The following is a 20779-nucleotide window of genomic DNA, read 5'->3' as shown; positions in this document are numbered from 1 at the left end:
CCATATATATTCTCCTCTCTTGTTGGCAACTAATTATTATATTAAAAATAATCCAAATTTTTAACATACACACTGGTGTAGGGTTCATATGGTCGGTCATGACCGACTAAAAATTCTCACTTGTTTTGGTGCAAAAATTATTCTACTCTTATAAAAAGATTTACAACTAAGTTTTATAAATCTTGATGACTTAGCGGTATTTTGCAATGATCCGGCCTCATTTGACCCTAGCTACCATATTTAGTTGCCTTCAGAAAATTACTTAAATATTCACAATTCATAATGACTCAAATATTCACAATTCGCACTGGACTTGAAAAGAAATTCTGGATAAATAAATATAATATAAGTATAAATCTATCCACCAAATGTTATGAGATTCGTTCTATATTTGCGAAGGTGGCCAAGCTCAATCATATGATATCCTACACCAGTTTGATTTGACATATTTTGTATGATTTTTCAGAGATTTTCGGTGTGTGAGACCGACGCGGGTGTAAGTGTAACAATTTTGCTCAATAAATATTTTTAAACAATTTTCTTTTTAATGTTAATTTGTAGAATTCAAATTAAAGCAAAAAATAGCAAAAAACTGATCAATATGGAAATGAAACTTGTATGCAGTGTCAACTCAGAATTATATAATAGGTCATTTTATTATTACAGGTCATTCAATCAACATTTGAAACAACAACTCTTATACAAAATTGTAGAAAAATATTTTGTTAGAACATAACAATGTGATATGCTTTTTTAAACACAATATTAGTGATACAAGAAAAATTTAAATGCACCTTATCTACGCTTAAAATAAGCAGATGGGTGTCTGGTACTTTTTTGAAATTCGTACTTTTAAGGGATAAAAATGTGTTACAAAGGTGATTTTGGTACATTTTTTGGCCCTTTATAACTTTTGAACTAATTAAGATAATAAAATTTTTCTAAATATTTTGGATACATCTCTCAAAGTTATGAGATACCTGTATCGTACTTTTTTAAAATTCAGTCCTTTTTGGGTGTAAAAGGGAGAAAACTGTATTTATGGTACTTTTTTTTAGTACATTAAGAAAACTTTTTCGGTTTATTGAATTATTCCTATTAAATTACGGACTAACTCTGTAATATTTATTGTAATAAAAATTTTGCATTTCACTGGGGAAAAAAGTACCAAAAAGGGAAAAACGGGAATTTTAATTTTATTCAAACTCATTGAGACAATGTTTTTTTAAATTTGAAAAAGTAGTCTATTTACGTACACAAAATAAGCTGTTCCTATATTATTTTGGAATTCGAGCCTATATAGGACCAAATTTGAGTAAATTGTTTGGTACTTTTTGAAAGCACTATTGTATTCTTTATTAGTACTTTTCACTTAGGTAAAATTTATTCCACTTTTGGTACTTTTTCTTTCCTTAAATGATACTCTTTGTTTGTTCTTTAATATGAATTCAAAACACATGATTATTAAACATACATGTTATTCATTGAATAAGATTATTTGAGATTTTTTAAGTACTTTTTATCTCATAAATTGTACTTTTTTAATTTTATAAAATATTCAGCATGGGAAAATTAATTTTAACATACATGGTCTTGACTGAATAATATTCCTTTCAGATTTTTTATAATGGTTAACCGGAACACAGGGTCCTTATTAAATGAGAAATTATTGAGAGAGATTTTTGTACTTTTTCGTTTTTGTCTATAATTGAATTAAGTCCTCGATATATACGGTCGACAATACAATGGAAACTTTTTCAAATATTTTAGAAATAGTTGAAATTTTAAAATTATTATTGATATATTAATGATTATTTTTTAATTTATATACATTTATTTACCAAAATTAACAAAAAAAAGAAGTTATAGTCGGGCGAGGCCTAATACCCTACACCTGTATACGAATAAAATGTGATTAGCTTTCATAATAAAGCATTTAAGTTGAATCGTACCTTGGCTCAGATATACTTTATTGTTTAATAAAGCTGTGGATCTTTAAGTAAAATTTTGATGGGTGCTTTTTATTGAGGCTATGGTCAAATGAGGCCTATAATTATAAAGTTCATCAGGGTCATCAAGGCTAGTATAGAACTTTATTTTGCAGCTTTTTGTTGAGATACGAGTATATTATACATATTTATGAACTTAAAAGTCCTATTTGGTGGGTTCAGTTGAATGGGGCCTAGGTGAAATAATGGACCGATGTTAACTATTTTCAATAGGCTTCGTCTACGGTACAATAGAAGATCATGTACAAAATTTTATTGAATTATCTCCAAAATTGCGACCTGTAGTTTTACAAGCCGTATTCGGGGGTACAGTTGTATGGGGCCAGGTGAAATAAAGGACCGATATTAACCAGCACCAAATTTCACTAAATTATCTTCAAAATTGCGACCTGTAGTTTCATTACAAGGTTTACATGGACGGACATAGCTAAATTGACTCTAAAAATGATTCTGAGCCGATTGGTATACTAAAAGGTGGGAATAGGACCAATATTATTGTGCGTTACAAACATCAGCACAAACCCAATATACCCTCCTCACTAAAGTGGTGTTGGGTATAACATAAACATAATTAATTAAATTCAGAAAAAGGACTGACAAAGCATTTGTCATTTTTTTAATTTATTATTTTTTTGTGTCATCAATTAATGGCTAGAATTCCAATTTATGAAGGAAAATAAAAAACGATTTTAATACATTACCTAATATTTATTGATCTGTGATTAATTAATAAAATAACACTTTCAAAAACATTTAAAAATTTAATGAGAAAGATACAGTGAAAACTCAAAATATGGGTTGAAAACTTTGTAAAACTGCTCAATACAGGATAATTTTATAACAATAGATTTTGAAAAATTCCAAAATGATACTCCTCTAGGAGTATCACACATGGAAAATGAGACTGGTATTGGTAGTAGTCGTCCAGCGGGAAAACCTGTATGTTTTAGGAAAATCGTTCTACTCGTCTACATTTTGCCAAAGATAACATAAACTGGACAAATGAATATGAAACACTGTCATTTTTTGGGCGTGTCCAAATTTAGATTAAGAGTACATTTCAAAAGCGACCAAAGGGGAAAGATACTGAATCCGAGATATATTAAGTTTAGCGGTGGCAAAATTATGGTATAGAACTGTGGTTAGACTCGAAAGTTATACCTGTGCTAAAGGGGCCTACCTATTCACTATATCTCAATCCATAGAAAATCTAGTAGTTCGAAGATATGGACTCAAAAGTTGTACTTCCAAGTGTAATTTTTCAAATGAAATTTTTGACTCAATTATTGCTTTTGTTATTGCATCGTTTAAGAGTGAGCGACGAAACGAATAGAAATCTTTTCACATAAACATATTTAGGTGAAAGCAAAAAAAATCTATTTTTCACTGCGAAAAATCATTTTTGAGTAAAATAAATTGTCAAAAGCCAGCACTTTTTATATTAATTTGTTTAAATATAATATTTATATATGATGAATATGACAATTTTAAAAAGTAGAAAATTTCATGATACAACCATAGAAAGGTAGAATTAGTAGGGAGAGTTGTCAATTCTCTCCCTTGTTAAGTCAAATAAAAAGGAACTAAAAAGAGAAAAACTTCAAAATCTTTAAATGAAAAGGCACGAAAAATACCATGAAATGATTCTCGAATCGCACTCGCAAACAGCGTTCTACACTTTTGTATCCTGTTCTTGATTTTTATTGGTTTTGGAATCTTTTTTTATACAAATTATTAAAAATTTTCAATAATTTGTTTTTAATGTTTTTTATATTTTTAAAATTTTTTTTTTGTGACAATTCAAGGCATAGAAAAATAAATAGAAGTGTTACTGAGAGTAAGAAATATTACTCTCTCACATGTACAGGTTCTGTGTGAATTTAATACAATTGTATGAGTATTTTTATTTTTGTTTACATAAAATAACAAAAATATGAAAGTACAAAATGTATCCGAATACATCATACCCTACCACTTTGCGAGTAAGTAGCAATAAGTTATTTAGTATTTTTTAATGTAGAAGTTATATTCAAGAGATTGATGTTTGCTTAATTAATGAATGTAATACTCATTATAACAATATATAGTCAAAATTTCGTATATATAAAATTTGTTGAGTCGAATTTTATAAATACCCTATTCTTGTTAGCATGTACCGCTTACAAAAAAGTTCAATAGGCTAATTTACTCATCATTACATTACATCGACGCAGGTGTTACAAACTTTAAGACATAAACAAAATACCGTTCTTATTGGTGTGGTGTAGGGTGTATTTAGACTGCATTTGGTCTGCTTTGAAATTAATAATAATCGTTCATATCAAGCGTTAATTTTAGCATTAGCACAATTCCTTTGGCAAAATAGCCCCTGCTGCTGCAATAAACACTGCTAAAAGTTAAGTTTTCCCATAAAATTATTAAAAACATTTTCAGAAAAAAAACAAATCTTTCAATCGTTTTTATTTTTTTAATATAATTTTCAAGTGTCAATATTGACTCAACCCAGCAAACACAAAGAGTTTATTTAAAATTAAGAATAATTTTTAATGAAGATCTTTCTTACATTGGTCAACTGATATTGAATAAAAATGGCTAATTCAAAACATTATTTCATAAAATATCGAAATATAATATCAAACAAAAATATAAAAACTTTTTAAACGAAAGAGTTTGTGTTAGTTGGGTTAAATATTTTTCAACTAATACATTCTCACGACTTAGGTTTTTGACAGCAGACTTAGGTTATGTCATACTCAGTTTCAGTTCTATGTATACCTTTTCTATGATTCAAGGCATGTAAAATTGAGAACGTACTTTTCTACTGATTCTACCTTATTATAATTTTTTCTATTTTTTGAAAATTTTCATTTGTTTTTATCCGGAATATGATTACGATTTTGTATATTGACATTTTCTTTGACATTTGATAAACTGTTGTAAAACTAAATTTGAAACCAAGTGAAAACAGGAACAACATTATTAATTTCGCGTGAAATCATGTGAATTTGAAATCTAGTGAAAGCCAGAACATTTAAATGTGTTTATTTATTTCTTTTAACTCTGCAGGAAATGGAACTAGTACCTGTTTATTACTATTTCTTATATTCACAAAAAATCCTTTTAATTGGTGGTAGTTTTACATAGTTTTGTTAAACATTTGTATAAAACTATATGATGGCTGTAGACGTTATTTGCATCTAGCTATTAAAAGAAAATAAATGTACAACATACAACATACAAATTTAATGTCATCATATCCGAATGAAAAGCAATCTTGCTTATATAACATGGACGACAAAGGGAAATATGTTCGACATATTGGAAATACCCATAAATATGTAAAATTTTAAACCAATAATATTTGAAATCGAATGTCGGCATCATAAAATCAAAATAGATACGAGTATAAAAATAAATAATAGTTTGTATTTGTATTTCAGAATATTCAACCCAACGAAGTGTATTCTCTTAAATGCATCATTTATATCCATCGCTGAAAGGTGATCAACTATGTCCATTGGGATTTCATCCACAGACCCGTTATCCGACTAGATGTAAACGTTGTTTTCGTGATTACAAAGAACATGGAGGCAGACGTGGAGCCGATGATGTTGCAGCATCATCACCAAATCTTTCAGACGGTTTTAACTCAAGGTGAGAAGCAGATTGTATAGGAAAAACTAATAGAAATTTTAAAGTGAAATTTGTAAATCTCAAAATAGACCATCATCGCGAACATGGACTTCAACACAAAATCTTTCTTCTATAAATGGCAGCAGTAATGATATTGGTATGATTGTCTGAAATCTATTAACAACCGATAATATTTAAAATTGATTTGTTTTAAAATTTACTAATCTTTTTGGAATTTAGAAATTAAAGCATGACTTGTTAACTGTCGATTGGTTTATAATTAAATATTTTTAATTTAATATATTTTTATGTATTTTATTGAGTAAATTTATCATATTAAAAAATAATTATGTATCATTTCTTTATGAATTTATTTCATCATTAAACTACTACTTCTACAATTGTCACGTCACACCTTTTTTTAACAACCATAATTCAATGTTTTATTACTGTAAATGTTAATGAAACTAAACTAATTCGCGATCACAATTCACTTGTGATAATGATGATCGATCGATCGATGATTGTAATATCAACGTTCCTGGGAATAATGCTCCTAACTCATCATTTGGTCAATTCATCGTTTATCTAATATCATAATCTGTTGGGTGTTGGTTCTACAAATGTTTATGTTTAAACGTAAAATTGTTTTCTTTTTTCATTTGATGATTACTGACTAATGCAAATTAAAATTCAATTATAATTAAACAAAAAATCAAATTAACTACACAAATAAATAAATGCACTCTCTCTGTACCGATGATCTGCAATTACTTACACGTAAACAAATTATTAATTTATTTAATGATAAAAACACGAAATAACGCGCTTGTTGCATGTTTAATGTTTTACTGGATAAAAAATTTTGCTCAACAAAAGTTGTACACTTCAATGTAGAGTTAAAAAAGCGCCCGCAATCATGGGCTTCTACGCCCGATATAGACGAAGTCGATGACAGTGCCAGAGGCAGTTCACGTTCAGGCGGCAAATCAACAGATGACAACAATGTAGATGTTACTCTAAAGTTGCCAGTTCCACCGAGGCGACATACAACAACGTTAGACATAAAAGAGGTAAAACAAGTTATATTTTTGTAAACATTTACTTTTTATACCGTTTACAAAATTCCCTAAAGTTGTAACAACTTCGATAAGAAATGCTTTATAAATTATTATTTATAAAAAGAGTTAACTCTTTGAGGATCTTTCTTTGTAGGAACTAAGCCGATCGAACATGACAGAATATATATAAACTTGTTTATATTCTATTCCATAATTTTAGGTTGAAAATTCATTGTCGCAGAATTCTTCAGCATCGTCGTCTTCGAAAAATATTCCAGATGACTTGGTCATTCTCTCCACAGACAGTTTAGCTGAACGGGTGAGAAAAATGAATTTGTTGAAAAAACAACGCAGTCAAAATTCCAGAGAATCAAGTCGTGAACGATCTGTGCCTAGAAAACAGGAACAGTAAGTATCAATAATGTTCTTTTCTATTATAGTAGGACGCATACTAATATGCTCATTATATATTAGGGAAAATAATGATGCAGATGCTAAACCTCCTCCAGATCGACCTGAACGTACAAAAGCAATACCAACATCAAATTCTTCAAGTAGCACTACAGATGCCACAAAACATCTATCATTGCCACCAAAGAAAACTTCAAGTTCAAACACGTCTAGTTCCACATCAAACCATACTCGCCCAACTTCCGCACCTGTCAGTGAAACCCATTCAGCATTACCACCTACTCCACCCAAAACAATACCAACGAAATTGAAAACAACTTCCTCTACATCTAATACAACAACATCGCCTGCAACCTCATCCTCAGCCGCACGAAAAAAAGAGAGCGAACGACAGAAAGCTGCTCAAGATGTACAATTTATGCTGAATATTAAAGAAAATAGTTTTAATAACAAGAAACAGAATTTGGATAATATGTCTTTAACAACTGAGACGCCCTATGCCGGGCATCAGATGGACCGCGAACATTTGGAGGAAATGGCTACTTTACGTAAAGAACTTGAAGCGATGAAAGCTCGTGCCGAGAAAGCTGAACGTGAAAAAAGTGATATACTATTAAGACGTTTGGCTTCCATGGAAACTGCTCCAAATCGAACGGCTGCCTCTGAAGCTATTATGCTGCAACAGAAAGTCAACGAACTTAAGGAACAACTCGAAAAGATAACGGAAGAGAAACGAAAACTCAACACTCGAATGAAAGAGCTTGAAAATAATCCAAAAAGTGCGGAGCATGAGCTGCGACGTAAGTTACAGGCTGCTGAACAAATCTGTGAGGAGTTGATGGAGGAAAACCAGGAAGCGAAAAAGGAAATTTTAAACTTGCAAGCGGAAATGGACGAACTCCAAGATACCTTCCGAGATGATGAGGTGAAAGCTAAGACAAGCTTGCAAAAGGATCTTGAAAAAACCACAAAGAATTGTCGAATTTTAAGTTTTAAATTAAAGAAATGCGAACGGAAAATAGAGACATTAGAACAAGAACGTCAGAATAATGGTAACCTTGAACTTAATGCTAGAATTAAACAATTAGAGGATGAGTTGAGATTTTCACAGGAACTAACCAAAAAATTACAGGTATTGCGATACTTGTGGCGAATTATAGCATGCAGAATCGAATAAGTATTTTACTCGATCGCGTATGCGCTAATTCGGCTTAAGTACATATATTTATTGTTAACATGAAAAAGGAAGTTTTTTTATATTTTACTTTGATTCTTATCAGCAGATTACAATTTTCTTTCTATTCGTATTGATTTACAGGCTGAAGCTGAAGATTTACGCAATCCTGGAAAGAAGAAAGCTCCTATGTTAGGAGTCTTGGGTAAATCTACCTCTGCCGATGCCAGATTTACGAGAGAATCTCTCACTCGTGGTGGTTCACAAGAAGATCCTCAACAATTGCTTAGAGATTTACAGGACTCAGTTGAAAGAGAATCAGATCTTAAAGATCAACTTAAGTTTGCCGAAGAAGAAGTAAGTATATCAACGATTTTTTTCAGCATAATTGTTTTGAACTTTTCAGCATTAAATATTTTCTTCTTAAATCGACAAAGATAAATAAACTTAAAACACATGTAACTAAGTCCTTTATAAATAAAGGTATACAAACACAGGATAATTGTGAAATTTTAAAATTTCCAAGATCCACTCAGACAGACTCTGTAGAAGAAATTCCTCCGGTAGATATTGAGAACAATTTGGAAGAATGCGGAGTATTTTCGAACACTAATCTTAAGGAAGATAATATTGAAATGAACGATAAATGTGTGCAAACAGAGAGCTTCATTAAGCTGAGTGAGTCTTGTGATGAAAGTACACAAACATTGGATAGTATTGAATTGAAAAGTTCGCCTAAGAATAACGAGGATACCATTAATATGCCCGATATTTTTATGCGCTGTCATAAACGTGAAAATTCTCCATTTGCTGCTATTTTACCATCTGTGTCCAGCAGACCTTCTTCATCATCAGTTCTATTTCCTAGCTTAATATCGAATGCCCTTAAATCTGGTGCTGGGGCAGGTATAAAGTTTTTAGTTATTGGACTTGATCGATATGTAGTGTTTTTTCCTTTTAATCTATATAATATTTTATGTAATTTACAACTAATTGTTGGTGATGTCCCCTGTAACCTCCAGATTTGTATAAACTTAAAATAGTTTAATGACTGACGGAAGACGAATACAAGATATATTGTAAAAATTACACTAAATGTGGAGGTCACAAATAAAGTGCGACCAAGTCGACTTTAACAGTCTTACTTGTTTATATATTTAAAAGCTTTTATGAAACCATCATTTAGAACAATTGGAACAACGAAATTTGATTTGTTTTATGTAGCACCTGTTGATTGTTATTGGCTAAAAAAGTTTTTATTTATTTTGTTTAATTTTACAGGCTGAAAATTTAAGGAAAAAAGTTGCCCGTATGGAGGATGAAAATGATTCTCTAATGATGCAGTTGAAAAAAATGGCAACACGCTCTAGAAGTATGATAAGTTTAAAATGATTATGTTTTCCAATAGTAGAAGACAGCAGCTAAATTACGGAAAGCTTTCGAACTCGAAAACTCTTTAAAACATGAAACAAATTTAAGTTATATTCTGAACATGCAAATCGTAATCGTATAAAAGACAGAGTTGGAAGACTTTCCCTTAAAAATTTAACAAATGCTTTCACTAATTTATGTTTGTTAATTCATTTAATCCCTACCACCCGGCTATTCCAAAATAATAACAACTAAAATGTTACATTGCCATTTTTTACAGCTGCTCATATAAATTTAATTGGATTTTCAAAAAATTGAATCGCATTGTCCTCTAATAAGCGTTATATCATTTCACCAGTTAATTAGTGCATGCTCAAGTTAATAAAACTTAAATATAGTTGAAATCACTAGTAACTATCTTCTTTATCTAAAAATTAATTCATATAAAAATAGCACGTAAATTGAGTCCAACGCCTCATCGCTTAGCTCCAGAAGTACAAGCTGAACGTGATGAGGGCATATCCGATGAAGATGATCCGGCAGAGTTGCGCATTCTTTTGGAGCTTAATGAACAAGAGGCTTCCATACTCCGCCATAAGGTTGAAGAATTGGAAAAACAAAACTCCGAGTCTAAAAAACAAGTTCGAGAACTTCAGGATAAACTAACAACATCAGCGGATAAACGCAATACACTGGGATCATGGGGTAATAATGCTTCGGAGAAGAGACTGAAAGCCTTAAATGATGAACTGGAACAGCTAAGAAAGAATATTTCCGAAAAGGATAAACATATTGAAAGGTTACAAGCAGCGGCTGCTGCTCAAACTGGAGCCAACGCTAAACGCCAGATAGACATGGCTGAACAAGAAGCTACAGCTTTACGTTCCAAAGTTACTGCCCTAGAAGCAGAAAACGAACGTGTACAAAAGGAAGTTAAGCGTTTGCAATTACAAGCTTTACGTAAACAATCGTCAACTGAGAAGAATGGAAATACCGTGGAACTAGCAAAACTTAAAGAGAACCTTGCCAGCGTAGAGGAAGAACGAAATAATCTTCAAGACAAACTTAAACGTATTTTCCAAGAAGCTGAAGAAAAACTGCCACCGAGAACAATTGTACGTATAACTGATTTAACGCCGAAAAACCAACTAAAGAAATGGGTAGAAGAATTGGATGATGAAATAAGTGAAATGAGGGCTATTGTTGCAAAAACTGGAGCACATACTATTAAGAGTTTGGAAAGCGAGAAGAAAACCTTGGAAGAAGAACTTAGAGAATATAAAACTAAGCTCACACAAGCCGAAACAGATTTGCGTAAGTACAGATTCACTATATGCATTACATTAAAAACTCATTAAATTATTTTGAAAAAACGCTTACAGAAAAACTTAAGTCGACAAATACTCCCAAAGTACAAGATCTGGAAAAGCAGCTTAAAAAGACCGAGGAAGAATCGAAACAATTAAATTCCAAGATCAAGGAACTGGAAGATAAAATAAAAAAACAAGATAATTTGGTAAACCTAATAAAATACTACCTAATTATTACAATTAAAGACTCTTATATATCTACAGATAAAGAAAACAGAAACCAGCAAATCGTCGTTGGAACAGCAAATAAAAACTGAAAAGGAAAAGCTTTCTAAATTAGAAAAGGATTACGAAAAAGAACGAAAAGAACGTGAAAAATTAGAAGGCAAACTAACACAAAAGGAAAGCGAACTTACGCAAGCACGCAAAGCAGCCGACAAAACCAAAACCAGTTTAGAAAATGAAATCAAGGAGCTTAAAACAAAATCATCTAAATCGGACACAAAACAGGTGCAAGAACTCAAAAAACAACTAGAGGAACTGCACGAAACCCTAGATCATGAAGCAAAACGTTACAATGAACTTAATGCTCAATGGGAGAAAATGTCCGAAGAGACAATATTGATGAGAGCTCAACTGTCCACCGAAAAAAATAATCTTCAAACTGAACTAAACAATGCCAAACAGAAAATAAGTGAATTAGAAACAATACGTGTCAATCGTTCTGAATTGGCTAAAAAGTTAAATGATGCTCAAAAGAAGATACAAGAGTTGGAAACAAAAACCCTTAAGAATGGACATTCAGAATATGAAAAGACAATGTTGCAAAATAAACTGGATGAAAAGATACAAGAGTATGAACGTCTTAGAAGGGAAAATGAAATGAATATCGATTTGGTGTTCCAACTGAGAAAGGATAACGATGAGTTAAATCGCAAATTAAGCGATTTCAATCGTATTGAACAAGCCCAATCGTCAATTAATGGTCATAGCGCCAGTTTGGAAAATGAAATTAAATCATTAAAAATAAAGTTAGTATATATAAAAAACTTTAATATGATAAACTTAATGTATGTTTGTTTTAGATTGGAAAACTCTGAAATGCAATTGAAATCCGAAGTGGCTTCAACACGTCTTCGTTATGAACAGCAAGTGAAAACATTAAGTGGAGAGTTGACCTCAATGCATGTTCGTATTTTTATCCTAAATGTATTAGACATATGTTGAGAATAATTTTAATTTATTTTTTGCTTACAGCGCCAATGTGAACGCTTTAAAAAGGATCGTGATGCCTTCAAGCAAATGTTGGAGTCAGCACAAAAGAAAATTGGAGATCTTAAAGCTAACAATGCTGGTAGACAAAGCAGGGGTTCAATGCATAGCAGTGATGAAGACGACAAGAGTAAGATTGCTTATTTGGAACAACAAGTAAGTAAATCTTGGAATTTTGAGTCTGACATAAAATTATATAAAATTAAATTAACTACTTCACTATATTTTAAATTCTCAACTCAATTCTACTTTCTGTACATTCGTAAATTTGAAACACACAAATACACATCTCAAAAACATTTCAGATTGGTTGTTTAGAAGATCAGCTAGTAGAGGCTCGTTTGGAAGCTAGCAAAGTTAAGACTGAATTGGTTTCGGAGCGCAGTGCAAATGAGATAAAAATATCTGAAATGCAATCAAAACTTAATGAATTCGAAGAAGAGAGAGTAATAGGCTCAGGTCGCACCAAAATTCCCGGCATGAAGACCAAACTAGAGCTATCCTGGCAAAAAGAACGTGAAGATCAACAAAGATTATTGCAAGAGACATCAACGCTGGCTAGAGACTTGCGTCAAACACTATTTGAAGTTGAGCGTGAACGTGATAAGGAACGTTTAGAGGCGAAGCGCCGACAAGATCAATTAAAACGTACCAATGAAGAGGAAATGGAAGAAGGACGCAGGAAAATTGCCGAGCTGCAATGTGATTTATTAGAGTTACGTGATGTGCACGCTAAACTGCGAACATCCAACGAGAAATTACGAAGAGAGCGTGAGCGTTATGAAAAGGAGTTGATTAAACGACGCATGGAGCAAGAAGGTGGTGATCGTAAACTTGGTGCTCTATTGCACACAGTTGATGAATTAGTAAAGATGGCACCAGATTTAATGGGTGGAAGGGTACCAGCTACACCTAACGATTTGAGGCCTGAACCTATTTCACCGAAAAGATCTCGTAGTCCATCTCCCTCTATGAATACATCACATATTGGTAGCGTTTTAGCGCGTTTAGCCGAGGCTTCTGAAGAATTGCGTAAATTCCAACGTATTAACGAAGAGGAGCATGAACGCAATCGTATGAGACGTGGTAATTTGCGTAGAGCTGCATCTCAAGAAAATGATCCACATGGTAGTCAAAGTTCTGTTGCAAGCGCAAGTGGATCTCATCGTAATGGTTCTAAATTATCACGATCCGGTCACAATGGCAGTTTAATAAGAAAGAGTTTATCTCTGGATCACTCTATACAGCAAGATCAGGTACTTGTCAAATAGTAAAAAATAGTTTAACTATCATGTAACTAAATATTCTTAATATAATTCAAGAATATTTGGCGGCAAGATGATGGAAGTATATCATCAATGCAATCTATTGATTCCGAATTAGGAGGCATGGTGCGTGATTCAAGCTATGATTCGCGTCTGGACTCACGATTGTCTGGCGGATCAACTCAAAGTGATATACCACGTGGTCCACGTAAGAAAAAGAAGGGCCTTATGGGAAAATTGAGAAGTCTTACCAAGAGTGGACGCAATTCCGAGAGTGAAATATCTGTAAGTAGTGGTTAATTAAACTTCAATTTGTTTTAAAGTATTATTTAATATTTTTTTAATAAAGATTCAAGGATCTGACTCTGATATTAGTGTGGCCAGTGATATGAGGGCTAGTAAAAAGGATTTACGTGGCCGTTTATCGGGTATGTTCAAACGTTCAGGTTCAACATCACGCAGTGGCAGTACAGAACGAATGTCAAGTGAACAAAGACCCGTAGCTGTAGTCGTTGTTGGTGATGCAGATGGCCCTCAGCCCAGAGATCCGCCACCAGCAAATGCAATGACACCAAAACCAATTAGATCAGTATGTATTTAAAGGTCAAATATATCTTATCAACTCTTTATCTTTATTTCCTATCTTTTAATAGATTTCAAAGCCACCTACACCCACAACACCAGTGACCAGGAGAAGAGTCGCTAAACAATAATGTTTAGTCTTACCATTACTTTTTACTCATTTTAACTACCACATTTTGTAATGTATTGTTATAAATTGGATTACTATTTATTTTCACATACCATAATTAATTAGAATCTTTTTATGATTTAAATTATACACAAATAAATATTATTACACCAGTTTAAAGAAACATTTTTTTATATATTTACCCAGAAAAAAATCCGAGACAACCTATGAAAATTTCATCAAAAAAAGAAACTTTTTTTATGCTCTGATAAATAAGCAACAACAATACTGTGAATTGGAAAAAAGATGTATGTGTGCCACACACATTGTGTGTGAATTTATTTGGTTTCATTGTGCTCTGTAAGTGTCGGTCCACACTAGGAAACTTTTTTTGGGAAACTTTTTTGTGTGTGTGAGTGAAAGGGTTTTCTAAAAGAGTTTCCTAGTGTGAACCAAGTCTATTCGGTTTCGTATGTTTGGATGTCTGTCTGTTGGTTTGACTAGGTTCACACTGGGAAACTTTTGATTTTTTGTGTGAGAAAACGGATTTTTAATAATTCCTTCTATTTCTCTCACACAGTAAAAAATTTTATTTGTTTTGTATATATTATTGCATAATTTGTAACGGGAGTTATTTACAACGAGTCCTAAATCATTAACTTACTTTAGCGTGGTCACAATGTTATTCTACAGCTTAAAAATATATGTATAAATCTTCAATAATTCCGTTAGACATGCTTTTGGGAAATCAAAAATTAGCAAAATCGTTTCATATATAACGGAGATATGAGCAAGAGTGATCCCAAGAAATAAAAGTTGGCGATATTACCAATTGAAATGAAACAGCAAAAAAAAAAATTTAAAAAGTAAAATAGAGCGATAACTAAATTGGTTGGTATTTCTTGGTATTTCAAAAGTTTCCCAAAAAAAGTTTCCTAGTTCTTCCTAAAACAAAAGTTACTATGTGTGGAAATTAAGGAAATTTCAAAAGATAATTAAAAAAAGTTTCTCAACAAAAGTTTTCTAGTGTGGTCCAGGTCTTATTGCCACTGTGAAACTTTTTAAGATTTTACATAAGAAAGAATAAAGATGATCTCTGAGAGTTTGTTCCCTCTTGTCTGCTTTATGAATAGGAGAGGCAACAAACTTCCGGAGAGTCCTTCTTAATTTTTTCCTCACAAATTCAAAAAGTAGCTCAGAGTCCAATATTGGGATTTCTACTTAAAAAGTAATAATGATCAAATTAACAAAATGATTATTGATTTTGTAACTTAATTATTTTTTCTCCATTCAATATATTCTACATTGATTTTTTTACAATATTGTATACATGTAATGCCTGTAACAGTAGACAGACAGTGAATTTATCTCACCCAAGCACAATTAAAAGAATAGTTATTATTGCCACCCTGCATCCTCACTTAATGTTGGTTGGAGGTTTACGCTGCTGTCAGCTACCGACATTGTGTAATGCATCCTTTTGTTTTGGTTTCCTTTTGTGGGCCCTTTTTACTACTATTACTATTACATCAAAAGTTACATTTTGTTTGTAGTTTGTCATTTTCTATTGTCACTTGTTTATGTTCCAGATATACATTTTTCATGTTGTTTTACTGTAGACAATTTTTTCCATTTTTGTAGTGACTTTACAGTAATAACATTTCCATAGGAATTGTGTTACATTCGACGTGTAAGTGTCCCAGCATATGAGTATTGATCGTACTTATTATTTCCTTTAACATTTACTCTTATATTGCCACACTTACTACGAGTGGGTTTGGGCTTTATGGCGTTGGTTATGTTGCGTTGATGTTACTTGCTTCCATTTTTTTTGGCTTCAGTTCTATTATCAGCTATGTTGTGAATATAGTTGAATCTTTCTTTCTGCCTTTCGATTAACAAAGACAAGTTTTCATTTCCTTTGATTTTGTAATTTTACATTTTGAAAAAATGTCCTTTTGTTTGGTCTAAAGTATGAGTACTTTTGAAAATGTTACTTGATGATGATGTGAATGTGTATATATGCTATTGAGTATATTTGAATGAACCCGTTGTTATGGTTTTTTCAGTTTAGATTTACTTTTTGTAGTTATTCAATAGTGTCCCGATTAAAAATCGACTTTAGATATATAAATAATGGATACGTGTAGGTGAACTGAATTCTATAACATGACACAATTTTTGTTTTTTAAAAAGCGGCAATTATAAATAAAAATATATTTTTCAGTATTATTCTTGATAGCTTTGTATTCTATATTAGAGAGTTTTGAATTCATTCATTTAAAATACAGTCGTTTACATTTACGCTTCACTTGAATATATCCTAAACAATTTTTGCGAATTCGTAACGAATTCCTACCGACAGTCGGCACAAGTTGTCGATTTCGTATCCGAATTCCGTCAGAATTCGTTACCAAAATCGTATGAAAGGTTGCTCGGAATTCCGAACTCTTTGTTTGAGTAAATTAGAAAAATGTGCAGAGTTGTCCGTCAGAATTCTGCACAAAATCTGATGTAAATTTGTTAAAGCTCCCTTTTAATAGAATTGGTTTCTCTGAATCCGAGGGAAATTGATATAGATACGTCATACTTAGAAATCATCGACGTGAGTAGTTTTTTCGTTATTTAACTAGCACTTTTTAAATTTTCTATAATATTTAACTCAGGAAGAAGACATGAAATAAATTAGGGGTCTTTCGATACTTTTTCGAACTTCAACTTGTACTTTTTAATTCTTCTAAGATATTGAATATATTAACGTAAAATTAAACACTCAGTTTTCTGATTGAACGACAATTTAAAACAATAAAAATATTTATTTCATTCCATTACGATTTGTGTGAATTTAGAAGTTTGATCGTAGACGTAGCTATGTAAATCGACTTATTCACAAAGTCTATTTAGATCCAGAAAGTACATTTTAAGTACGAAATAGTCTCTTTATTTTGGTTCTCACAAACTCCAAGCTCTACATGCTTAATTTCGTATTTCTAGACAATAAGAACAGACAGTTTTATTCCTGCTAAGCAAGTAAAAGGACACTTCACACAATCACACTTTACGTACGTAAAGTCAAATGAAAAAGTAAAATAAAATTCCCTCCATAAAACAAAAAAGAGAATGAAAGTCCTATGATTTATATTTTTTGTGTTTACACGATTGGTATAAAACAATAACAAAGTAAAATGGAAACGGCTGTTTAACTTTTAACATAAAAATACATCCCTGATCTAATGCGAACTGCTTGCTTTTTGAATAATTTCAAAAAATGAAGAGAGCCATACAACTGTCAAAATTTACATCCGTATTCCCTCTCAATGTGTGATGGTTTCATTACATATTGCGTTTAGACGATCCCATCCATACTCTTCTACACAAAATTTTGACAGATCATATTACTTGTAAGATCGTGTAAACCGGCTTAAGTATAAGCAGAAATCTTGTGTGTTGTTTTCCAGGATTTTTATCATAACTCCGTTATTTATGGACCAATCCTGCTGATTTAAAATAGCGTTTTTTTCCGAAAGCATGGTAAAAATAAATGATAAGTAAAATCATCTCAATTCTAAATAAGGAATATTTTAGTATTTGTTAAGATTTCAATACACATTTAATTGCTAAAAATTTTCTTCAAAAACCAAATGCAGTTAAATTGAAATTGCACGCAAAAGAAAAAACACAAAAACTTCCAAATATTATTCCCCATTGCTAGTTTATATGAAATAACATACCGGACAAAATCCAACATAAATTAAACCCAAACTTTCAGTTGATATTATTGATAACAGACTCCTTTAGATATTCTAGAAAAATTGCACACATAAACAAGTAGGAGTGCTATATTCGGCTATGCAGAATCTTATATACCCTTCACCATAGTGTATTTTAAACATATTAGTTTTATTAATTTTAAATTTTTCCCGACTACATTATTATTACAACAAAATTTAACAAAATGAACAACAACAACAACGCTAAAAAACAAAATACACAAGGCATACAAAGCAACAGGCATCTAAACATATATAACAAAATAAAAACAAAATAAACAACGCAATAAAACCAACCTACATCCAAATATACGAACAGAATTCACAAAAACAAAATACACAACTCAATGACGCCAACATCATCCAAACATACAAGACGAAATAAACAGCTGAATATAACCAAATACATCTTCACACACGTGTACATCTTTTTCTAATATTGTTGTTGTTGTTTATTTAACAAAGCTTGAAAAAATATGAAATTTTTTGATGAAATTTTCAGAGGCTGTCTCGGATTTTTGATCATATCTCCGTTATTTATTTTTTAGCGGTCTTCTCGAAAGCATGTCTAAGAGAATTATTGAAGATTCGGATCTCGCCGATATCTGGGGTCCTCTAAAAACTGATTTCAACAGACAGACGGACTTGGCTTAATCGACTCCGCTATCTATAAGGATATATACTTTATAGGGTCGGAAAATTATATTATAGAAATTACAAACGGAATGACAAACATATATATACCCTTCTTACGAATGTGAAGGGTATAAAAAGTGGTATAGAATCTGTACTCACTCACATGGTCGCACCACATTTTCAAAACGTTTTCAAGCAAATATGAGTGCTGCTGAAGTATAAATTTTCATAAATCCATAGTATTTTTTTGTTTGAAATTTAGTTTTATACGAAGACACAGACATGAACATACATATGTATGTATGTATGTATGTATATTTGTGTTGTGTTCATATGTATCACTATAAATGGTAAAATTTTTGGAATTTTTACGAAGTCCTTTAGCTGCTGAAGGCAATACAACCATGTTCAAAAATGAAACAGAAGCACAACAAAGAGAAAAACATATTAATGCTCTTTTTTATGTAAAGTACATACAGTGACTCAAAACTATAATCGAATGTTAAAAGAAATATTGTCTGGGGAAAAACAAAATGAGAATAATACAGATTAAATCATACTCTTCTAATGTCAAATAGTATTTGTTTATACTTAAATATTTAAACTAAAAAGAGAAAGAGACGATCATTTATTTAGGTTTTTTGTCCCATTATAACTTTGAACCACTGTATATACTATATGCTTTTCATAGCATTTTTTTAATTTTTTTCTAAGATGGGCACTAGAGTATATAGCAATATGTAATTGTGAAACCGAAATAAATTTAAAAATATTATTCAGATGAAATTAAAAAAGAAGAAAGAGTGCCTTATTCGGTTGTACCGAATTTTATATACCCTTCACCATAGTGTATTTAAAATACATTAAATTTATAAAATTTATATTTATTTTTTCCGACTATATGATTAATCAATAGCAACAATGCTAAACGAAATAAACACACACACAAAAAACACAAAATACACAAGGCAATGAAACTAAGTGCCGGTCCACACTAGCAAACTTTCTTGGGAAACTTTTGATTTTACCTGAGCAAAAAAGAATATCATTCATACGGAGTTTCTCGTACTCGAAAACTTGTTTTGTTAGACCTGATTCACACTAGGAAACATTTTTTGGGAAACTTTTGATTTTAGTGTGTGAGAGAAAGAAATATCAACCATCTCTTTCTCTCATACACAAAATTAAAATTTTCTCAACAAAAGTTTCCCAGTGTGAACCAAGTCTTATTCTTCTCATTCGTATAAGAACAAATCAGAATCGTAGTTTCTAAAACAAAAGTTTCCAAAGTCCTGGTTCACAATGGGAAGGGAAAGAAATATCAACCATTTCTCTCACACACAAAATCAAAAGTTTCTCAGTGTGAACCAGGTCAAAATACGCAAACTAAAAACAAAATACACAACGCAATGAAACCAACCTACATCAAAATATATGAACAGAATACACAAAAAATTAAACAAAATACACAACTCAATGAAACCAACAGACATCCAAACATACGAAACAAAATACACAGAGCAATGAAACCTATATACATCCACACACACATATATTTCCAATTCACAGTGTTATTGTTTCTTATTTATCAAAGCATGAACAACATTTAGTATGAAAAGCAAAAACGTGTTTTTGTTACTCAAATCGAAATTTGCCTTGCTTTGTTTTAGGATGATTCCCAAAATATTTTATGTCTGGCGTTGGCCGTTTATAAGCTGGAACAAATTTAAAAGATTATTTTTTAAATTTCACACATATGCTTTCCCATATATTCAATATGGGGTCTCCTGGGGCATGTTTTCTTGTATAACCCACATCTAGGTGTATTTCAATCCCGGGGTAAAGAGGTGCTAACTAGAGTTTATCTGGTAACTACGGGTGGCTGTTGTCCGCTTTGGACTTTGTACTGGCTGGTTAGTTGGTTAAAGTTTATTCGGGATCCACTTAGTGAATGTGGGTTTAAGGACTGATATATTTGTATATGTCAGGATTCTCTCTCCGGTGCTGTTGTCATCCTATGCTGGATTCCTGAACCCGTTGAGTATCTCTTACTTTTCGTGTAGAAGGGCGCCGGTATAGGTTGGGGAATTTTCAGGTTGACACTTGGTAGTTGTCTGTCATTTCGAAGATCTTTCCTTATGATATAAAAATGTAACTGATGTATGTTAGTAAACGA

The 20779-nt window shown here is 31.8% G+C and overlaps 1 protein-coding gene across 4 annotated transcripts in view; it reads left to right on the top strand.

Moving 5' to 3' along the window:
• LOC111687875 (putative leucine-rich repeat-containing protein DDB_G0290503) overlaps positions 1-14401 on the top strand; it is a 31865-nt gene extending 17464 nt beyond the window's left edge. Inside the window, exons 2-17 of one of the 4 annotated variants that reach the window (XM_046946571.1) lie at positions 5450-5663; positions 5732-5799; positions 6540-6715; positions 6924-7111; positions 7178-8246; positions 8433-8645; positions 8726-9194; positions 10113-10973; positions 11042-11175; positions 11234-12000; positions 12055-12157; positions 12227-12397; positions 12547-13497; positions 13564-13791; positions 13856-14095; positions 14160-14401. In XM_046946571.1, the coding sequence (XP_046802527.1) occupies positions 5482-5663; positions 5732-5799; positions 6540-6715; positions 6924-7111; positions 7178-8246; positions 8433-8645; positions 8726-9194; positions 10113-10973; positions 11042-11175; positions 11234-12000; positions 12055-12157; positions 12227-12397; positions 12547-13497; positions 13564-13791; positions 13856-14095; positions 14160-14219 (5880 nt within the window). In that variant the 5' untranslated portion in view covers positions 5450-5481 and the 3' untranslated portion in view covers positions 14220-14401. Of the gene's footprint in view, positions 1-5449; positions 5664-5731; positions 5800-6521; positions 6716-6923; positions 7112-7177; positions 8247-8432; positions 8646-8725; positions 9195-9569; positions 9661-10112; positions 10974-11041; positions 11176-11233; positions 12001-12054; positions 12158-12226; positions 12398-12546; positions 13498-13563; positions 13792-13855; positions 14096-14159 lie in introns of all 4 variants that reach the window. The other 3 variants (XM_046946567.1, XM_046946578.1, XM_046946576.1) reach the window with 3 other exon arrangements.
• Positions 14402-20779: the final 6378 nt, after the last annotated feature.

Source organism: Lucilia cuprina, chromosome 2, assembly GCF_022045245.1.
Source record: "Lucilia cuprina isolate Lc7/37 chromosome 2, ASM2204524v1, whole genome shotgun sequence".
Classification (NCBI taxonomy): Eukaryota; Metazoa; Arthropoda; class Insecta; order Diptera; family Calliphoridae; genus Lucilia; species Lucilia cuprina.
This window is presented reverse-complemented; position numbering and strand designations above follow the sequence as displayed.